The sequence below is a fragment of the Silurus meridionalis genome, chromosome 12 (assembly GCF_014805685.1).
Source record: "Silurus meridionalis isolate SWU-2019-XX chromosome 12, ASM1480568v1, whole genome shotgun sequence".
NCBI classification, from domain to species: Eukaryota; Metazoa; Chordata; class Actinopteri; order Siluriformes; family Siluridae; genus Silurus; species Silurus meridionalis.
In genome coordinates, this window is record NC_060895.1 from 12,983,987 (window position 1) to 13,005,827 (window position 21,841).

The 21,841-nt window shown below is 40.2% G+C and overlaps 1 protein-coding gene across 7 annotated transcripts in view; it reads right to left on the minus strand.

Annotated features, from left to right (window-relative positions):
- LOC124394376 (RNA-binding protein Musashi homolog 2) overlaps positions 1 to 21,841 on the minus strand; it is a 229,593-nt gene that overhangs the window by 54,362 nt on the left and 153,390 nt on the right. For all 7 annotated transcript variants that reach the window (XM_046862530.1, XM_046862528.1, XM_046862531.1 and 4 more), the window contains exon 8: positions 10,910 to 10,992. In XM_046862530.1, the coding sequence (XP_046718486.1) occupies positions 10,910 to 10,992 (83 nt within the window). The remainder of the gene's footprint in view (positions 1 to 10,909; positions 10,993 to 21,841) is intronic.

Genomic DNA, 21,841 nt, shown 5'->3' on the forward strand with positions numbered 1-21,841 from the left:
ATTGTACATGACTGCAATATTATCTAATGTATTTATTTGTTTATATTTACCAGAATACAAGTCATTTAAATCAGCACATGCAATGATCTTCTTGTGCTTGTATTAAAGTAAAAACCTCCCTCACATCACAACCCTTTTTGTACATGATCCCAGTGAAGTTGCACAGCTCTTATCTCGACCAGTCGAGCTAGCTGGATTTGTATTGGTTTAGAACATGTTATGTATAATAATAATGCAAATAATGCATATTCAGAAACATTCTTAGTGGGAGTATTTGGTGTATGGTTGCATATAAGCAACCAAAGTGGTAATTCAGATCTGAGATTCTCATCCGTTTCCAGGGTTCTGCTTGGTAAAGCAAGCATCGTGATCAGGGAACGTCCACCACATTAGAGATCTCCACACATTATAGATGAACCTTTGCATTTAGAACTGTCTCAGCCTTGGGTTTCCCTCTCACATTCTCAAACTTATTTTAACTACAACATCACAATTTGTTCTCCATGCTCTGCTGGCACTGTCGACTCCACTCTTCTCAAATTACAAAAAGACACAACCGAATTCTACATTTAATATGCTGACTGTACTTTTTCGACTTTCTTGCTCTGTGTTAACAGAACTGAGGTTTGAAGTGACTCCCAAATGGCTCTAATTCAGCTGTTTATATATGAGTTATAGTTATAAACTGGAAAAAGAAATACAAATGCCAGACCTAATCCATTTCCAGAACAAGTATTTTAAGAGGCCGAGAAACATATAAAGTGCTTCTCTCTTAGCAACACAACATGCCTTAATTAAACAATAGATGTGAGTAGAGTGTTGAAGCACACGCGTGAGAGGAGTGTGACGCGTGTAATTATATCAGTGTGTGGTTTCAACGACAAAGCCTCATACAATTGGTGTGCTGCTAATGGGCACAGAAAGGACTCGCTTCTGATCTGCCTGCCATCAATGTGCCGTTAAGAGCCGTGACTGCTGTTCCACATTATTACATAACTAATTAGCCAACTGGTTGAGGTAGGCCACTGATGAGCTCCTTTACTCGTTAATGGAAATATGAACCTCACGGCTAACGATGTGAAAGCTCAGGGCTGGGCAGCAAACTCTCCTGAGGTGGATGCTGGGAGGATGAAGGTGGCAGGGTTGAGGGGGGTAGAGATAATGGAAAGTGGAGGGGGAGTTCATCTTAATGCAAACGTAGATCGTGTGTGCAGGCTCACACAAGGTCGAAGAATTCCAGAAGATTGTTCACATAACTTTCAGACTTAAGTGTTTCATTTAGCTTGATGCTAATTTGAAACAAAAGTTGATTTTGTACTTGTTTAATTACATTTCCTCAAGCAGTAAAGTTTAAAAAGCTCACGCCGAAGCAATTGGTAGATAAAGAGAAATATGTTTAGCACATTGTCTTTTCTATTTTCATGTAGATACTTTATCAGTCTGCAGAAAACTAAAAAATAAATTATTTACAGAGACCTGACTCGTTTTCCAAACAAATCAGCTTCTTTACCATAACTCTAGAAGGCAATACAACTTTTTTCATAGCTGCATTGCATATTGTGATGCATTTAAAAAAAGATTTCAAACATAATAAATTAATAATACATTAAAAACATTTGTGTTTTAGATTTTATAGCAAAAAAAAAAAAAACAATACTAATAATTAACGTACTGCAGTATTTTATTTCAATTGTAATTAACCCTCTTTTATGGTATATGTAATATAAATAATACCTAATGGTTCTTTAATTGTGCAGATGTAATTAGTAGTACATTTATAAAATTTTAATGAAATTACTTTATAATTATATGATACATTAGTTAATTAATTAAATACTTAATTAATCACTTAATTGATTAATTAAGTAATGCATTCTACATTCTCTGGTAATGTCCTTAGAAAATTAAATGTTTTTCTGAGATATTTTTCTGCTCACCATGGGTGTAAAGAGTGGTTATTTGAATTATTGTATACTTTCAGTCAGCTTGGAGTAATTTGTTTATTCTACTACATTTCTGACAATAGTATTTTCGCTCACTGAATGTTTTTTCTGTTTGTTTGTTTTTTTTTTTTTTCGTTGTAAACTTAGAAGCCTGTTGTTTAGAGAATCCTCGGAAGTCTGAAAAATTTACACCAGCCCATCAAACATCACTGACCATGTCACGGTTAACATCACTGAGATCAGATTTGATTCTACACTCTGATGGTTGATGTGACCTGTATCTGCATGATTTTATTCATTCCACTGCTGTCACAGAACATGTGGCACACAACTGTATGGAAGTGGTAGCATAAAATTTTCCCTTCACTTCAACTAGGAGACCCAAACCAGTTCCAGCATGACACTGCCCCTGTGCACAAAACAAGCTGTGCGCAAAACCACCATCAACATATCGTTTACATGGGTGGGAGTGGAAGATCTTAAATGACCTGCTATAGAGCTCTGACCACAACCATACTGAAGATTTTTGGGATGAATTGGAATGCTTAACGCACCCCAGGCGTCCTCACCCTACATCAGTGCCTGATCTTAGTAACACCCTTGTGGCAATTTGGGAGTGAATCTCCACAAGCCCACTCCAAAATCTTCCACTAGAAAACAGCAAGTAAGGGCTAAATGTGAAATGGAATGTTCACAAAAGCACATAAGAAGCTGATGGTGTACATAATCATACAACCTGAACTATATCTGAACACCTTTAGAAGCATTCAGAGTGATAATATTTTATAAAACAGGATCATTTCAAATGCACTCCCAGTACTTCATTTTCCATCTTCATTAAAACAAACCTTTTAGCCAGTATTTATTTCTAAAGTAGCTATTTTATGAGTGCACTCTTAAGCACATACTCATATCTACCTGCTGGCTTTGTGCCCATGTTTAACATTAACTGCCTGGCCTTTCATCCAACTCTTAACCTATGGATAGAAATCAGCAGGAGAGCACGGGGCTAAATATCTACAGTTGACCACAGACAGGATAATAGCTAAAGAAAAAGAGTTCAGTAGGCGGACTAATTATCAGAAAATGAAGGGTGCAAGTGCAGCCGTGCTGTAATGGAACAAAGAGGGCCATTAGAGTCTGTGTTCTTAGTGGCGGGTTGAAGTGAACAGGCTGAGGTGTGAGACAGGGCGGCAGGAGATCGGTCAGCTTATTAGCTGGCTGGTTAGATACGGAACAGATCCAATCTGCTAATCTGCTGCCACCAGTGAAATGACCTTCTGACAAGTGATGTCACTTTGCTGTGAAACTGCTATTTGAGAAGAGGGTGAAAAGAAATGGCAAAGAATCTTTTCAAAATCTTCCTGCTTTGACTCTGGCTCTGTCTTAAACCACCGCCTGGACTGAAATAAAACTGCTATTTAAATTCCAAATTCTCTTGAAATGTAATAATTCATAAACTGAATAAAAGAAAATTGTAATCAGCTATGCAAAGAACATCTACATTTTGCTACATCAAGCACATTTACTTTTCTTTAATTAAGTATGTTAGAAAAGAATTAGACACGCAGAGCAAAAAAGGCAGCACTGATTTAGAAGCCTAATTCACTCCTTTGAACTTTTTTCAACTTGCAGAATCGTAGCTCTGCACAACCAGCTGACCGTCTCCCTCCTGAGAACTGGTGACCAAATAATGTCTGACATGAAAGGCACTTAACCAAATACCATAAATAAACATGCCTCCCAGACAAGCAAGTCCTTGGACGAAGGACACCTTCAGCAGCCCTGTCAAAATGACAATGTTAGGATTCCCAGCAGCGGCATACGCATCGTCAAGAACTGGCTAGGAAATCAGTCTCATTTCCATTGCAAAAGTAAGTTTTTATACCAGCACCCATACAGGGAATAAACTAAACACACCATATATTTATATAAAGCCAAATATATTAACCTGGTAGATATATTTATGGTAAAAATAAATAAATAAATAAATAAAAATAAGGGAACTGGTGCTGGATGCAATATGCTTTGTAATGACAATAGCATTGTTTAAAAAAACCTCAGCTGACTAAACTACTACATTATGAGTGCTATCATCATGTACCAGTGAAGAAATCATGTACCAGTGAAGAAACGAGGGAGTTACGAATAGTGCATTCATCCATGATAGCCAGCCGATCCCTGTCAACGACTTCTTTGTGTACCAACACTTTTTCGATTGTAATATAGTTGTATGACCCATCTTTCCAACCCATGAGATTAAAAGCTAGAAGGCATAATAAACTCCACACATTAGAAATCGAAAGAACCATCTGCAGACAGAAGCTCAGGCTGAAATGGATGCTCCTACTGTTAATATTAATCTTTGTTTCATACAGCCTCTGTGATCATAAATGCTTCCCTCTTCATCATTAGAGCTTCCTCGACTAAACAGATCTGACGTTACTTTCACAAGGGGTCAAATGTATCACGCTTTACTATTTATCTTTTTTTGGGAGGTGGAATTGCTCTCACAGATAAAACAGAGATGATCCAGGATGAAAAAAAAAAGGATCAAACCCTGTGCTCTTTTTTGCCCGGAGGCAGCTTAACACCGAGACATAATTCATCGCAACTTGAATGAAATTACATCGGAGACTTGGGGCTTCCGTACATTATTGATACACTTACAGCTCTTCCTTCTGACATGGAAATCTATATTTGCCAACAAAAAGAAAAAGCCTGTCAGAGTCTCTTAATGCCCCACAAACAGAATGTCTGTTTCTACTGAACCTTACAAAGAAAACGGCATCCACACGCTGAAACCTGAAACTGGTGGCTATATTTGCACATCCAAAACAAATGATCCTCACAGCTTCTATTTCATATGCAATATTAGAAAGCTGTAAATGCCCAGTGATCGCTATGATATCGTTCTTTATCACTGTGTTGTTTCAGCAAGGTCAGGTACAAAGAGAACATTTCCCCTGCGCACTCTCTATTCTCTCTGTTTATCTCCCTCGTTCTTATTCCCTGTAATTTAAGAGGCAAAAGCACTGAAATGTCTACTTTTCCCCTGTTTTGACATTTTCTGATCTCAGCGAGCACTGCAGAAGTACCATGTTCCATTACAACCGACTAAATTACTGTGATCCTTTCAAATATCACAATCCCCCTCTATTACCTCAAATAACTCTTAAGACACTACTGCATGAGCGTAAACACACCTACAGTCACCAAAGATGGCAGTGGTAATAAAACAGTGGATAAGAAAAAAAAAGAGAAAGAGATAAAAGGATTTGGACAAATTACAGGGCACAAATCAAATGATCCATTTCTAAATAGCATTTAACATCCTTATTGTAGATAAACAGAAGGCTGGTTTCGAGGCTTGTCGACGTTTTACTCGGCCTCAAAGGCTTGGTTTCATTGAAGGAAGAAAGAGAAAAAGAAAGATTTTCTCTCGTCCTAAACTGCTACTTCTTTTCCACTCTCCTCACAGCGGTAGATTATCTTTCTATGATATTGCAGGCCAGTCCCTCAGCGTGGCGAGGTAGACGCCAAATTGGCCAGCCGACACTCTCGTCACTTATCATACATGCTAATGGGCCGAGTCGCAGCAGGCAGGCAGTGGGCTAGCTGGGCATCCAGAGCAAGCTGAGAGGAAGGTAGAGGAAGCTCTGGAGGAAATGAGAGTGGTAATCTCCACACTGCCTGCAGGAGGTAAGGACTTTGGTGTGGAGGACGCGAGGAAAGAATTCACATCAGACTGGCACAGGCACGGAACACCATGGCACAGCGTCGCTCTTCACACACACTGGGTGGGAGTGACTGAGCAGAAAATTACTCAGTAAAGCCCAGATATGAAAAAAAAAAAACCCATCTGGGAAAAAAGTCTGTGATTGGTACAACTATAACCAAAGATCAAATATATACCAAAAGAAATAAAAAGGGGAATGATCTTAGGGTAAATGTATATTATGTATCTATACAGTGAATTTAAACAGTTTAAACATCCCACTGACCAGCCAATTTTCTTGACCTTTTCTTTGTTTCCAACTGCTGTAACCACAGTCCGTAAAGAGCTTACAGAAGAGGTACAGGTTTTCAATGTTAAAAAGTATTTATCAGAAGCTCAAAAGACATACCATGCACTGTCTCTAGGTTACGTAGGTAACCCTGGTTCCCTGAGGGAACGAGACACTGCATCACCGGCAGATAGAATGCCTTGAGCACGACTGGTTGTGGGACAACAGTGGGCACTTTGGGGACATACCCCAGCCTGGGTTAGAAGAAGGCACTGGCCATGCCTGGGGTGAACTCCAGACAGAAGGGGCTCACAGAAAGGGTGAGAAGCTAGCAAGTGGAGCATAATAAGCTGCAATAGTTGACATGTAAACTTTCGGGGTGGAAGGAGACAACCCTTTGGCAATCTGTTCCTGGTAAAATTTCAGCACTGGGCCAACTGAGCTGTTAACTGGATCTAACTGGCGACCTTTGCAACATAGGTGCCACTTTGCGGCATAAGACCTCCTCTGGATTGGAGAATGGTCTCTACCACCTTAGCTGAGAGACTAGTGGCTAAGAGCTGTGCCCCCTGAGGGGCCACAGCCACAGCCTCCACAGCCCAGGGTGAGGGTGAAGCAAGGCGCCCCCTGCCTGAGACAGAAGATCGCACCTGAGAGTAATTTGCCAGGGAGGGTGTTTTAGAGGGTCACCAGGTCGGCGAACCATGGCCGGCCTGGCCAGCACAGAGCTACTAGGAGGAGACAGACTCCATCTCTCCAGAACTCCTGGGAGCAGTGCTCCCATGATAAAGCAGGGAAAGGAGGAACACTGAAAGACTGCTTGCCTTTAGTTTGCTTTTCCATTTTCCTGATTTATTTTTCCTTTTTACTGACTTACCGATACTTATGTGGCAAAACAGATACACACAGAGCGATTCCTGAACAAACAGAAGCTAGCACCGTGAAGATCACCATCAACAAGTAGAGAAATTGAACATCACCAAAAAATAGGACATCCCTCTAAAATTAATAAAAGGACAAGTAAACAATGGACAAGGTCTCCAGGACAAGTAGGCTGTCTGGAGACCTAAAACAACATTAAATTGAGCTGCAAAATTATCTTGTATCACTTTTGGTCACTTCCTGCATGTGACACAAATCTCTCACACGTCTGGGCTGTGGGGCAGAGTGGCTAGACAAAAGCCATTTCTCATAATTAGAAAACATCCAATGGTAAAACACGGAGGTGGCGGCATCATACTATACAACTGCTTCTCTTCAGTTGGGTGTGGAGCTCTAGGCAAGCCTTATTAGATAGTAGAAGATAAATAACTACTTCACCTTCTAGTACAATAAGGACACAATGCACAAAGTCTACAAATAAATAGCTCTAAACCATTGATCCATGTATTGTAATGGCTCAGCACAAACCCAAGATGTAAATGCTATCAAGAAACATTTGGAATTACTTAAAGAGGGCTAGGCACAAGAGATTTCCTCACAATTTAATAGAGAATTTTTGCAAGGAAGGGTAAAAAAAAATCAAGATGTTGATTTTTATTTTTTACTTACATTTTCTTGTCTGCTATATCACTTTAAAGATCTGACTTGATTAAGTTTGGTTTATTTGTTTAACCTCACAAAAACCTTCAATATTAACAGGGTGTGCAGAGAGAGAGACAGAAAGGCAGACAGAGATGGAGAGAGAGAGAGAGAGAGAGAGAGAGAGAGAGAGAGAACAGACTATAATGTGTCGATGAGGACTCCCAGAGATTTTATTCCACGTCAGGATGAAGTCACTTCTTCCATGGTGTCAAACAGCCCTCACACTATAAATAACACTTCCTGACTTCTAGCTTGCACTAAAATTAGCCTAGTACTGAACACCTCTTTACTCACAAACACACACACTCAAACACACAGGTCTGAGGTCAATGCTTTCCTTCAACTCCAGTAGCAGCTCATGCTCTGGCCATTGTCCAATAGATGGAACACAGAAACAGAGGTGGCCTAGCTGTCCAGATGTTTCACAGCTGTCTGAAAAAAAAAACAGGTGAACTGGAGCTCTCATCAAGCCTGTCCACTGTTAACCTCCTAACCTCCACCAACACAAGAGTGTGGAGAAGAACGACGGAAGAAAGGAGCCAGGAGTGTGATCGTGTTTAACGTCAGCACAAGGCTCAAAGCAAGAAGAGAAATATTACAGAGGGATATTAGGATTTTATCATTTACCTTTCTGTACTGTTTGTTTTTGAGTTCAACTGTGCAACTTTTGTTGGGGATGTTGTTTGTGTGTGGGTTTAGGAGAATTTAAAGAAAGATATAGTTATCGTGGGTGTGTCCGTTAAAGAAGAACAGGACAATGAGGTAAGTGATATTATTCCAATAAAACTCCCCTACAAAGGTTACTCCATCAGGTGCAACCCAGGCTGCTTTCATCAACTTTAATATTAGCTTCATATAACACATTGATAAGTGATAGTATATACTGTTGACCTTCTATGATGTCAGACATAAATCTTATGACAGCAATGTATATAAACCGACACACGCTAGAATAAAAAACAGTTTCAAAATTTTTGAGTGTGTTTGTTCCAGCTGTTATGACATCTGCAGGTGCCATTAAACACCATGACCAAATTTAATACACGTTATTACGTATGTTATGAAAGAGGACATGGTTAAGCCTCACCAGTAGAACAAGTCGATGCTGGAGCTCAAACATGTACTTTTTTTACAAAAAAATTAAATCAGGTGCTTTTCTTTTTTTCAAATTAGACAATCTGATCTGTTTAAGCGTATATGTGGTGGCCTGGGACAACCCTTCACATGCGAAGTGAAACCGTGACATTTTCTATGTCACCATATGAAGCGCTGAGAGTTACCTGCGTTCCTAAAATGAAATATCTTCCACTTGTCACGCATTTATATCATAAATATATATAATCATCCAGGAGCAGAAAAAGAATAATGAAATTAATAGATATATACAGTAGTATAATATACTATATTGTATAATTAGTGATAATATAGCTTCCAATATTTAATGCAACATCGAAATTAAAATAATTATGTTATGCACATATTTAAAAAATAGCCCATAATCAACCAATCCTAACATTCATTCTATTTTTTTTTCTGCCAATTTTTACAAAATAAAAGAATTTCATAAGGTTTAGGATTCTATTCTACACTAGACTAGATCAGGTCAAGGGCTCCATTGCTCTAGACTCTTGATTTTTAATTTTTTTTTACCGGGGCTTGTTCGTCCCACACCAGAAGTGATCGGCAAGCCTGGGGTCTGGGATGCTCCATTTTTCCTGTGCTTGGAACCATTCAGAGCCACTTAAGGCCCTCCAGAGCCCTGGCAGCTTTTGAGTGGCCTCTCTGGGTCATCAGAGCCTCTCTAAAAAGAGCTCCTCCACTCACCCAAAGCTCAGGGCTAGTGGGTCACAGATGGTGCTTCCGGAGATGGCTGCAGACCAAGCAAGTAGTGTACGTATCGAGCTGGACCTCTGCTAGCAGAGGGAGATCATTACTGGCGTTTTGCGAAATATTCATCATAATAACAATATTACCATGGATGAATTAGCAAGTCAAATATTCACACAGAGCTTGCGAGCAAACGATGCTTCAGAGACCACTTTGATCTTTCTGGCGAAAGCAACTAGACGACAGCATTTGATATCATTAGGAAAAAGCAAACACAGAGAAACAGTGGGATATGCTTCAGAACTGATTTCCAGCGTGCTCGCCTTCAATTCATTCCTTGCTTTTACTGCCTAATACTCAACATATTGTCCAAGTTGGCCAAAAAAAAAAAAACATAACAGAGTTGTCATTTTTAGATGGATGAAAGCCAATAATGGATGTAGCAGATGAATCTTTCTCCCTACCTCCACCCTGTCCTACGGCTTTTTTTTCCCTTTAAACTCCCCAACTGGTACTAACGATGCATGCAATCCCCCTATGGTCCAATTTAATGCTGCCAGTCGATGGATAGCCAGTTTCCTGCTCAGAGAGATCGACTGAAGAAAAAAAGGATAAATTTGCTCGGTGCTCCCTGAACAATGAGGGAATTTGATGCAATATTATATAAAAATCAATAATGTGCTTGTAGTGTGCATGTGGGTTTTGTAGACAGCATCCAGTCTCCATGTGTAGCCCTGTTTCGTCTGAGAATGGGGACTCGTTGCTTAACAAAGGCGCTAGCAACTATAGTTATGGCTTTTACAGATGCAAGTCAGTTGCTATGACAAGTCTGACAAGTCAGATGTTTGAGGCCTATAAGAGCCTTTTTATTTTACTTTCAAGGAATTCCATTCTAGCCTTCATTAGTAATTCTGCAGCTTGGTGATAAAGTGAAACGAGAGTGGAAAGCTCTCAAATAGCACTGAATTTATTGCTACATGGTGCATGTCAAAGGAATGCTTAGCTAGTCAAAATGGTGTCCTTACCGTCTTAGCCTCAGGGTCGCAACCCTGTCCCTCATGCACCATTCATTCAAAAACCCCAGGCAGGTGAGAAATCGAATAAAAAATTCAGTAGAAACTATAAAACAGTAAGCAGGGTGTCAAGTACCACAATGCTCACGCTGCCAAGGCTATGATTTTTAAATCTCCCCACAATCTTTCCAGCATACGCTTTTAACAAGGCCCTTAAATGGATGCCAGCTCTTCTTCCAGCTCCCATTGGTTCAGGGAATTGCAGCTAAAGTAATAGACAGGTTGTCTCTCCCAGTCTGGTGGACAGAGCACCAAGACACAATTTCATGCTTTGTGGCCAGTGCACATCAATATCACGCCATAGCCCAGACCCAGGATGGCAGGGAATAGGGACGACTCCCTGCTTCCCTGCTTCTAGACCACCCAGCCGGTCTCCCAGCATAGCAGCTGTTATAACAACCAACTCAGTGCCTGCAATCAAATATTAATCCTTGCCCTGGTCTGAAAAAAAAAAATTGAAGTGAAACTGACTTACCATTTTATTATTGATTTCATGAAAATGAATCTCACAGACTTTCTCCACCACATCCTCATTCTCGAAAGTTACAAAGCCAAATCCTGCAGGAGAGGGAAGTAGAAGAAAGGCAAGAGAAGAAAAAGATTGGGAAAAGGGGAAGGAGAGAAAAAGACAATAAAGCACATGATTGAAGTGAGCGAATACAGAAGCCGTTAAATGGACAGGAAAAGCAACAAATATCTGTTGATTGCTAATATTGCATGGTGCAGACATAAATGAGTCATTGAGTCATGCAGCAATCTACACTTTATTGGCTCCTAATGATGTGCAAATTATGTATCCAGTACAACGCAGGGGCTCTTTTGCTGTTAAAGAGATGAAGACCTGGGCATTATTAAAATAGCTCTGAATATGTTCCTCGGAGAGGCAGGAAGCTCAAAGCCCGTTTAATGAGATTCATAGAGCCAACCCTGCATCTGAATCCCATTACTAAATATTTGGTGTTTCTTTGCTGGTGTTTCAGTGCATGACACTATTTTCCATATAGCTAAATGTCTCAGCTAAGAGCTTTCTCAACCATACAAAAAAAAAAAAAAACACTGTCTCAAAATCCTACTGTTTCACTAAGGATCTAGTGAATAACAAAAGAGCATTCAAACCTCTGGAGAGAGAACTAGTCATCATAAAAAAAAAATCCTTCAAATTGGGAAATAACACTTACATACAGGCTATTGAAGCATTCATACCCACACAAACACAGACAGAAACACACCCACACACCCATCAGTAATAGCACAGAACCTCCCTCGAACAACAAGAGAGACTACAAGAGAATGGTTGGGGGATTTAGACACAGCGTCTGGCTTTTCGGAAAAGTGCGAGATAAGCCTGAGGGTCAGAGGGTCAACGTGGTTCAGAGAGAACCTAAAACAGGAAGCAGTGTAGCCCTCTTCATGCCTACTGTGATAAAAGCAGATAAAAAAGCAGGAGGGTTGATAAGAGGGCACCAGATAAACAATCCTCCGGGCTTCGCTATGACTTGGCTTGACCTCTGAGTGATTATAAGTACAGTTCTTTTTGTTTGGGAGGAGAACATTTACCACTGTGGAAATGGTTGAATTTATTGTGTTGAAGTATTAGGAGGTCACTGGATGGTGCACTAATATCTGTGGCATGAGTCAGAGTGTAAATATACAAGCCCTTCTTGTTGGAACGCTGTAAAGGTTAACAGTGGTCATTTCTGTATGTACCGACTAGAAGGTGATGTATGATTATTGCCCTAATGTCACTGGTGCAAATTCCTCCTCTGGATAAGAGGAAGCTCCTTTCCTCTTCCTGCCATGGTGCGGCAGTGTCTCCGGCTGACAGCCCTGAAATGACGTGAGTTATGGAAGCCGCTGGCTCAGGTTCTCATGGGCGTATATTGGAGTGCAATTTGCAGCCAATTACCGTGACCTCTCCTCTGACAATGGCTTCCTGTATGAGCCCATTAGGGCATCCTCTTGTTGCCTCAGGCTGATGCTTGGCTGGAGGCTGGACCATGTCCCACTCTGCACTTCTGGCTCTGATGCATAGCCCTCAATATGTTCTGTTCTCTTATTCCTTCTCACCTTTCCTGGTAAGCCCTTGGGTGACAGGCATATGGACCTGAGAAGCTAGCGCTCTGATGCCTCAGTCTCGCTCTCACTCTCATTCTCTCTATACCTGATGCGTCCACTCTGTTTGACAGATCCGCCTGTCTCAACCCGGTTACCCCAGGGGCCATTTCCACATCCACTGCTTTTATACCTTTAAACACTGCAGAGCTGGCCTGCTGCGTCAGCTAATCAGAAAAGATGTCACAGTTACCTATCTGCGGCTAAGGTCCCACTCTCTTAGGGGCTGATTATCCCGCCTTATCATCCATTCCTTTTCCTTTGTTCATTGTTACAATATACCTGCATATTGCTGCAATGCCAATAGCCATTTGTTTAAAAAAGTGAGAGTGAATAACAAGCTAAAAAAACAATTTAATGATAGAATACATGCATTTTTTTCCCCCCAGGAAATGTTCACGTTTATTTAATACTATAGGTGCCTTATGAAGAGAAAAACAGTCCAGGGAAAATGTCCCTCTTCTGCTGGCAGACATTTACATGTGTCTGCAGCCCGTGCCTTGATGGGGCTGCCTTTGAAATCATGAGAAGCAGTTAGTTTTCCATCTTGGGCCTCCGTACCCTTATCAGTCGCCCGACGACCACTTCTGACAACCAACAAATCAGCTGTCAAGTGCAATTTCTCAGCAGATGGGAGGGAGGCGCCAGTAACAGGGCGGAGGGGGCCGCTGTGGGCTGCTGTACCTGCTGTACCCTATATGCTAGATATCTCTCTCTTACAGCACAACCAAATACAATCAAAATTATACACCTTACAAACCGAAAGAAAACCGTTTTTATACCTTAGAATAAAAATAAATCATTCAGAATAATCTAGATGGTGATTACATGAAGGTATGAAAAGTGCACACGCTATTGCTATGTACAAATATCAACAAAATGTGATATACTCTTGATAAATAAAGCACTTTGGTAAAAAAAAACAAAAAACTAAACCATCATAGCTTAAGCTCCTCAGAACAATGCTCTCCCTGCTCTGTCTTAATTAGCACACTCAGGTTGTATAAAACCTTGTGTGAGGGATCAGGTAACGATCTCTCTGGCCATCTGTGTCAGAGTTCAGGGCAGTATCGGCAGAGTGAGCTCCCAGCCCGGCACCAGAGCTGGCAGCCAATCAAAAGCACTCCAAGCTGCTTAATGACAAGGATGACTAGCGCAGTGGCTAACAGAATCTCTTAATGAAGAATGAGATGTGCTGAGGTCTCTCCACAGCCCTGGCAAAGTCAGACGTAGGAGAGGGCACAACAGAACTAAACAACATCTGCTTCTGTGTGTCAGAGGCATGGAGAACTTTGGGCTTTCTGCCTGTAACCCCCCAAAAAGGGCCAGTTCATTCATTTGGTCATCCATGTGAAGCGAGCAAGCTGTGTGCAGGCATCTAAAACCGTTTCTGCTTTACTTACACAAAGCGACAGGGTGCTAGTGTAACATCGTGTGAAAAGTCTGTGCATTTAAGGGGTATGTGTGTGGGGGGGTTATTTTTCTACTCTATTTTCCCTTCTTAAACTTTTTGCTCGAGATCCCTCAATGACAACATGAGGATTTCCAATCTCGGGCAGGATAATAAGTGTTAGTGGCTATTACAGAGGTGTCTGGGCTGCATCTCACACTTATTAGGCAGAGAGCGAGGCAGGCCTGGTCTCCGCAGACACGCAGACATTCACAGCCTCTTACAAAACAAAGAGCCTCCGCCACGCTTAATGCCAGTCCCCCTCGGAGCCCGGCACAAATAAAATTAAAATGCTAAATCAATGAGTCTTCCACTGACCTTTGCTTAAACAGCTGAGGGTGCCCGGAGCAGTTCGATGTATTTGAAGGGAAGAGGTACACAACCAAATCAGATATTATTACCAATGCGGCATATCCTTCCCAGAGGAGAGATGGGACATAGATTGCATGTTGCATATTAAACAAGGAAAAAGCTGCGCTTTCCGGATGACTGCCTGCAGTCTTTCTCAAATGCGCGCGCACACACACACACACACACACACACAGGTGCACAAACCACATCCACACAATCCAAAAAGTGAGATATTATCATTATTACAATCATTTTAGTATGCAAACCTTCATCCAACAACATGACTTTTTTATATTTTCTTTTTTTGTTGTTGTTATTTAGATGATAATGTCAGTCCAAGGGAATTTTTTTTCTACCTACATACACACACAGCCATTGTGACAAACATTATGTCTGTTATACACAGACAGCTATGTGACACAGGAAAAGAAAAAAAACTACATTAATGTGTAATAGTAACATGTCAGGGCACCACAAGCCACAGGAACAGAAGGACATCTTGGTGTAGATTCTACAAGTCTCTGGAAGTGTACTATAGAGATCACTCTAAAAGATATTTGTTTTGATAATAGTGTGTAACAGTGCTATCCGTCTATGGTGTTCCAAAATCTCTCTTAAGTGTTCATTTAGGAGGAGATCTGTTAACTGTTAAGCATGAGGTCACATATTTATGGCAGACGTCCTTATCCAAAGCAAATAACAACCAAGCATTTGAGAGTTAAGGGCCTTGCTTAAGGGTCCAGCAGTGGCAGCTTGGGATTTGAACTTGTGACCTTCTAATTTAGAGTCCATTGTCTTAACCACTGAGCTACTGAGCTAACATTCGGAAAGTTATCTGAACGGTCTTTTTAATTGGGGGTGGAGGCTTCCTGGAAGAGATCCCTCCCTATCAGACACACTGAATACCACTGTACTGGTTTGATGTGCTCTCAATATGACCCAGAGTTGATTAATCTCTATTTTTACTCTATTAAATAAGCCCATAGTATCCTCCATTAATAATGAATGCAGAAAGTAGAACACACACACACACACACACACACACACACACACACACACACACACACACACACACACACACACACAAATTTGTCAATGTACCAACTTTTTTCACCCTGCCCGATATATCTATGAGCACTTTCTTGTCCTAGGGCAGATTGGTGAGGTTGTATTGTTCAGCACCGAGAAGTCTTCAAGGAACACTGAGAATGATCCTTAAGCGTCAATAAATAGATTGGCATGCATTGATGGGAGTTTGTGGCCTTATTTACACATCCTCTTAATCAAAAAGGAGATGGAAGAAGAGAAAACTAGCCTCTCTGTAAGCTCTTTAGAACTAGGAACCCTTGTAAAGTAAATGAGAGTAGACAGCGTAATCGATTGTAGTAGCAGCCATCCCGCTACATTATAATGACTTGGATGAGAGGCGGCTCGAACAGAAACAAGCCAGAAACAGCGGTGTAAAAGAGAATATGTGAAAGTTACTGCGAAGAAATATAGTCAGTGAAAGGCACTCTATAAATCTTTCTTTTTTTATACTCGACGGTGTGTGTGTGCTTGTGCATGTGCACGTGCATGTAGAGTGTGCAAAAAAAAAAAAAAAGGAAATGCACCACAAATACGAATTCGAACAGCATTTCAGTTGTGTTTTATAAAGCCGTCTGCGTTTCCTGAACAATAAAATGCTTCTTTTATAAGTAAAAGTTTCTACTAAGAGGAAAAAAAAATCAAAGCTGTTTTGAATTCTTCACTGACTGTTTCCAAGGAGGGCAGAATCCTCGCTAAGCCTTTTATCGAATCTGCAGCGATGGCTCAAAGAGCTTTAAACTCCAGGAAGCATATACACTTCCTCCACTGATCAATCGCCATGCTTTACTGAATGCCGTGTTTGCTGAGGCCTCTGCGGAGTTTTAGATTCCGAAAAGGTGGTTTAGGAGGCAGCAACACAACCAGAAACACACCCGGCACACCATTTATACCACGGATGTAGTTCACTAGCCGTAAATCTCACTTCACAAGGAGGGCTCCATTATTCCTATAATCTGTGCCGCCATTCCGCTTTAAAACCTTGAACTAGCGGCCAGTTGTAGAGCTACGACTGGAAACAGAAATACACACAGGTTCTATGTGATGACACAAATTTTTAAAAAAAGAATAATCGTGACATGAGTGTGTCCTTCGCTCTCTCACACAGTGGGGTGTTTACAGTAAGATTTATAGTAACATTAGACGGCCCAAAAGCCACCTAAAAAAACCCCTACTACCAAGCATTTCAGAGGAAGCCATTCGTTCCTAATGGCTAATCATCTAACTCCATCCTCCCTCATTAAAGAAGATGGATGATGAGAAAAGGTGCTAAGTGTGCACAGTCAGCAGCGTCCATCTGCAGGAAAAAAAAGTGCAGCTACAAGGTTAAGACTGAGGAACCCTGAGCACACAGATAAGGGAATCCCTCAGGTCTTGGCTGTAATTGACGAATATACACTACAAACTGGCTACTGCAAGCAAGATTTTATTTATTAATTCATTTTTTAATTCATTTATAATTTTTTTTTAATAATTTGATAGATACTAATGTGTAGTATTATGTGTATATACAAATATAGATAAATGAAAAAATTACCAAAAATACTTTCAAACTTATAAATAAATAATCACAATAAAAAAAAAAAGTCTTTTGACTTTTGGTACTGACAGACATTTGGTACTGTATATGACAGAATTTAGATTAAAAATGTCATTTGTAAATTTGTTTCCAATATCCTGGATAATCGGATTAAAAAGAAAATGTACATAACTGCATTCAAAGAAATTGTGCTTTAACTGGTGCATTCAATTCTCAAAGCGAATTAGCTCAGTATAATTCAATGAGCACTAATTCCATCCATTTTTATAATACAGAATGATTCAGGTTTCTAAACCTCTTCAATAACTGAATTAATGAAGAAATCAACATAAAGAATATACCGACCAAAAACAAACACAAAACATTTGCATTAAAATTAAGCAATATTTCCATATCATTCCCCTGCATTTATCTCGTTCTTGTCTTTAACTATATGAAAGAAGAGCTGATTGTGTCTGTGGCCGTGCATTCAGCTCTGACAGGCCCCGTAATGGTGCGCCATATGGGAGGGAGCTTTGAGCACGATGCATTCTGACAGTTCTTTGTTTCATAATCCATAAACTCCACGCAGGCTGCTGCCTTCTCACAGGCGCTGGAGCAACAAGTCCAATTTCACCCTTCTCCTCTGCAAAGGCTAATGTGATTACACCAGCATCAAAACAATTTGGGCCTTAATTACAGAAGACACATCAAGGCGAGAGCCATGATAGGAATTTCTCAAAGGAAGCAATTGGCATGACAAATTAAGAGAGCGTAGAAAAAAATCTTCTTTTTTTATTTCATAACATGATGCTTGATGCATAAATGCTGTTACTGGCAGCAGAGGCTCAGACACCGCAACCTCCAGTTCTGGTGTTTATCATTTAAACGAAGGGGGAACAAAAAAGAATAAATCTGTATCGTTTACTCTTCACTGACTGTTCAGCTCTTATTTTCAGGTGCTAGTCAAAGAACAGCAAAAGAAATACGTGGCGAATCTTCGAGCTTAGGGGTGGGGTTAAAGTTCACACACAATCCCCTCACATAGCTGATACTTCCTCTCTGTTACTGAAACCCATTTTCTTCCTTAAATAATCCCCAGCAGTGTAAATGGCCATAAAGGGGCTGAGCTTCGCTTTAATCTGCTGCTGAATAATGCATCCGGATCTTTTTGCAGCCCCGTCTCTTTTAGGCCTCACACGGGGCCACGAGACCTCAATCATTACGTCTAATTAGCCGTTCCAAACTCCCAGCAGTCAACTTTGCAACAGCTAAACCAATAGATCTCATTACTGAACTCCTCATTTGCTGGGATTTTATAACTTTGGAATTGTTATGTTCGAGTAGTTGTCCTTGAGATGCACAGGAGAGCTGATAAACCTAGACAGGAACTAGACTGCTGAAGCCTGCAGGACCTGTGTCGTTCTAAATTTGTAAATGATACACAATTATAATGCTACATAAACCAGCAGTGTGATTAGTATTAAAAAATATAGCAAAAACTGAGTTCTCAAAAATACTGCTGTTAAAAGAGTCTTTATGTACTTTTATAATTTTTATTTGATTTACCAAGTTTGGTCTGATTGTGACGACAACAATAAACAGATGCCGAGAGCTAAAAGCTTTAAAAAAATAAAAAGTACATAAACGAAGAAATCTGTTTTTTCTTCCTGTGAAATTCAAAACAGGTGTCTCATCTGTTCAGAGCCTGTGGCTATGTGAAAAGTGGTAAAAATGAAGCGCCTGTATGGAACAAAACATCACATTAAATTGATATGTCTTATTTATAGCCAGGAAAAATAACTTCACTATTCAGTCATGTTATCCGGATCTCTGTAAGCAAAGAACTGGATGCAGCTGGTGTTTTGTTTAATGCCACTGGTATAATCTATAGAACTAAATTACACACACACACACACACACACACACACACACACACACACACACACAAAGCAATTCATGCTAAAACAAGAATAACCGTGTGCTCCACACTGAATTTGTGACACGGTGACAGTCGAGAAGAATGATAAAATAAGACTACTTTAAGCATTAGATTTCAAGATTGCCAGGGTAAGAAACAGAATGTACCCCTCGCTCTCATAAGTGTCATTCTGAAAACATCAGAAGCACGTGGGCAATGTGCTTGTGCTCACACCTACATCCCTACTTGTGTGTGTTCAGGGATCTATTCTGTCCAGGCTTGAGTATGTAGGTCACCTAGCAGCACTGGGCCATCAATTTCACTGTCCTACTTAAACAGACACACACTGTGCACTTGAAAAAGTGGGAATTTTTCACTCAAAGCACCAAGAGAAACCCCTTCACCCCAGCTTCCCTCCATCTACCCAATATTTCATCCTGTGGGTTGAGAAATTGGTGCACAGTAGTAACACGATTCAAAAAAGCAAAATGCGAAAGCAAAAAAAAAAAAATAAATAAAAACCCAACAACCTAATAATCCGTGGTAGAGGAGCTGAGTTCGTGTGATAAGGAGCGCTCTGCATAGACAAATCCAATTTAGAGCGTTCACACTAATATAAAAAAATATATAAAATCCAAGCTCTGATCTTTTCAATGGAAAAGTCCTTTTTAAAGACTAAATCCGTCTGCCCTGCCCTTAGCAAGTTTTGTTTCAGTTAATCTGTTTCTCGCAATGTTTGTCACAAAATAAGCATGCATCTGCTAAAACTGATATAGTCCATTTATATAGGAATATATATATTTTTTAAAGAGAACTAATGAAAGCCAAGTCTTGTTTCCACAATGACTACAAATTTGATTCGGAAAGAAATGGGGCCAAGCTTGAACAGTAGCAGACTTACTCTTATTTGCAGTTCACTTTGCTGTTTATTCCCTATTAATATACAGAAATAATGACCTTCACCTTTAGCATATAATGAAGAGAGACTGAGTACTAATTTAATGTAAATGCACTCATTCTAAAATCACCCAGGAATTCACTGCACTCCATCAGCAGCCGATTAAACACAGGACTAATATATGAGTAAAACAAACAAGCTTTAACCTGAATGAGTCAATCAAAGACACTAGTATGGGATTAAACCTGTAAATGAGTTCATACAACTAATAATTGGGATTGGGTTTTAAAAAATAATGGAATCAAAGGGAAAAAATGCAAACGTCGAAGGAGTCGATCGAGGCAACAAGTTCGCCTGACGCTTTCAACTTGACTTTTGCATTTGCATTGTGGACTCCTTGTGGGTAATCATACACTACATTAAGCGCATAAAATTCACACATGACTGAAGGAGCATGACAGATTCAAATCAAACCATCAAACATGTTTATACACTGAGACAGTGACGAGAGGGAGCGACAGAGAGAGAGAGAGAGAGAGAGAGAGAGAGAGAGAGAGAGAGAGAGAGATCATAACAATATCTTTCAGAGAGGAATAACACTAATAGAATGTAATTGAGCCACTCACTATGACTCTGCCCAGACTTTTAATGTTGCAGCACATATGGTACATTCAAAGAGATCAACGATTAACTCTTGCCTAATTAACAATATACACACACACACACACACACACACACACACACACACACACACACATACACACAGACAGAGAAGATGTGGACAATTTCCCTGATGCACGCTGCCTTCTGCATCCATTTACAAACCCAACATATGTTTCAGATTTATGTGTATCTTCATCAAAACAAATAAGGCAATATACAGACCAACGAGCAATACATCGGGTCGTAAAACATCTCCAGAGCAAAAAGAATTTGTATCATAACAGATGATCGAAACAGAATCACTGGATTTATTATAGAACCAATAACCAACTATCATCCACATTTGATGATTTGATTCTCTTTGCTCTAATTGCACTTTTAATTCCAATTATTTGAATCAACGTTATTTACTGATATGTTTGACCCCCATGACACCAACTTGTAAAATAATTAAATAATTAAAAAAAGAAATCTTGGAATTTTCTCAGGCACAAATTTTCAAACAAAAGGGGATGATGCTGCAGTGTAGTCACTACACCGAGTGACTAAAGTCTAGGGGGCGACTTTCCTGCCAGCATATGTTGCCCATGCGCCATGCAACGTTTACGGCCTCCTTAGCACAATTTGAAATTTTATTAAGTGCAACATAATTGCTTGTATAATCAAATGTGGAAATGTACATTACAGAGCCATTCCAGCACATCTCCACTCCTTTTTTTAATCACTACGTCTGGGACGGCGCCAGGGTGAATTAGCGGAAATTAAAAGCTCTGGTGCGCCTTCTGCTTCCTGCTGTCTTTCTGCACCTCAGTCAACCTGCCACGTTCTTTTCCTTTATGCCGAGAAGTACGTTTAAGAGCACATCAAGATTTAGGAGCGCTGTGACTAACGGACGACTGCAGCCAGGAGGCAGCATTAAGCAGAGGCGAGAGAGAAGAAGCCGTGCTGCCTTCAGGAATATTCAGAGAAAGATCGAGCCAGAGATAGTTATTCAGTGCCGAGAAAAACACGAGAAAGAGGTAAAGAAATAACCAGAGGGAAAAAAATGTAGTTTAAACACTCCTGTAGCGATCTCCGCATCTTAGATGGTATGGCTATGATGAAGCTACACTTTGGCAATTTACCTAGAAGAGCAATAAAAGCAATACTAAAAGCAATACTTAAGTATTCTCTAGTGCACTGTAGTCACAATTTAAAAGTCATGAGTTTTGAAATGTACACAATTTTTATGGCATCTCTTATCTACATATTTTAATGCAATGTCACTTGTAATCATTAAAAACTAGACATGTATATAAACACCATGCAACAAGTTCCCAACAAGACCTGTGATGATGTGATTAAGGAATCCTGCTATAAACTGCATGAACTGTGGGACATGGAGATACTCTTCATTATAGAATGCCT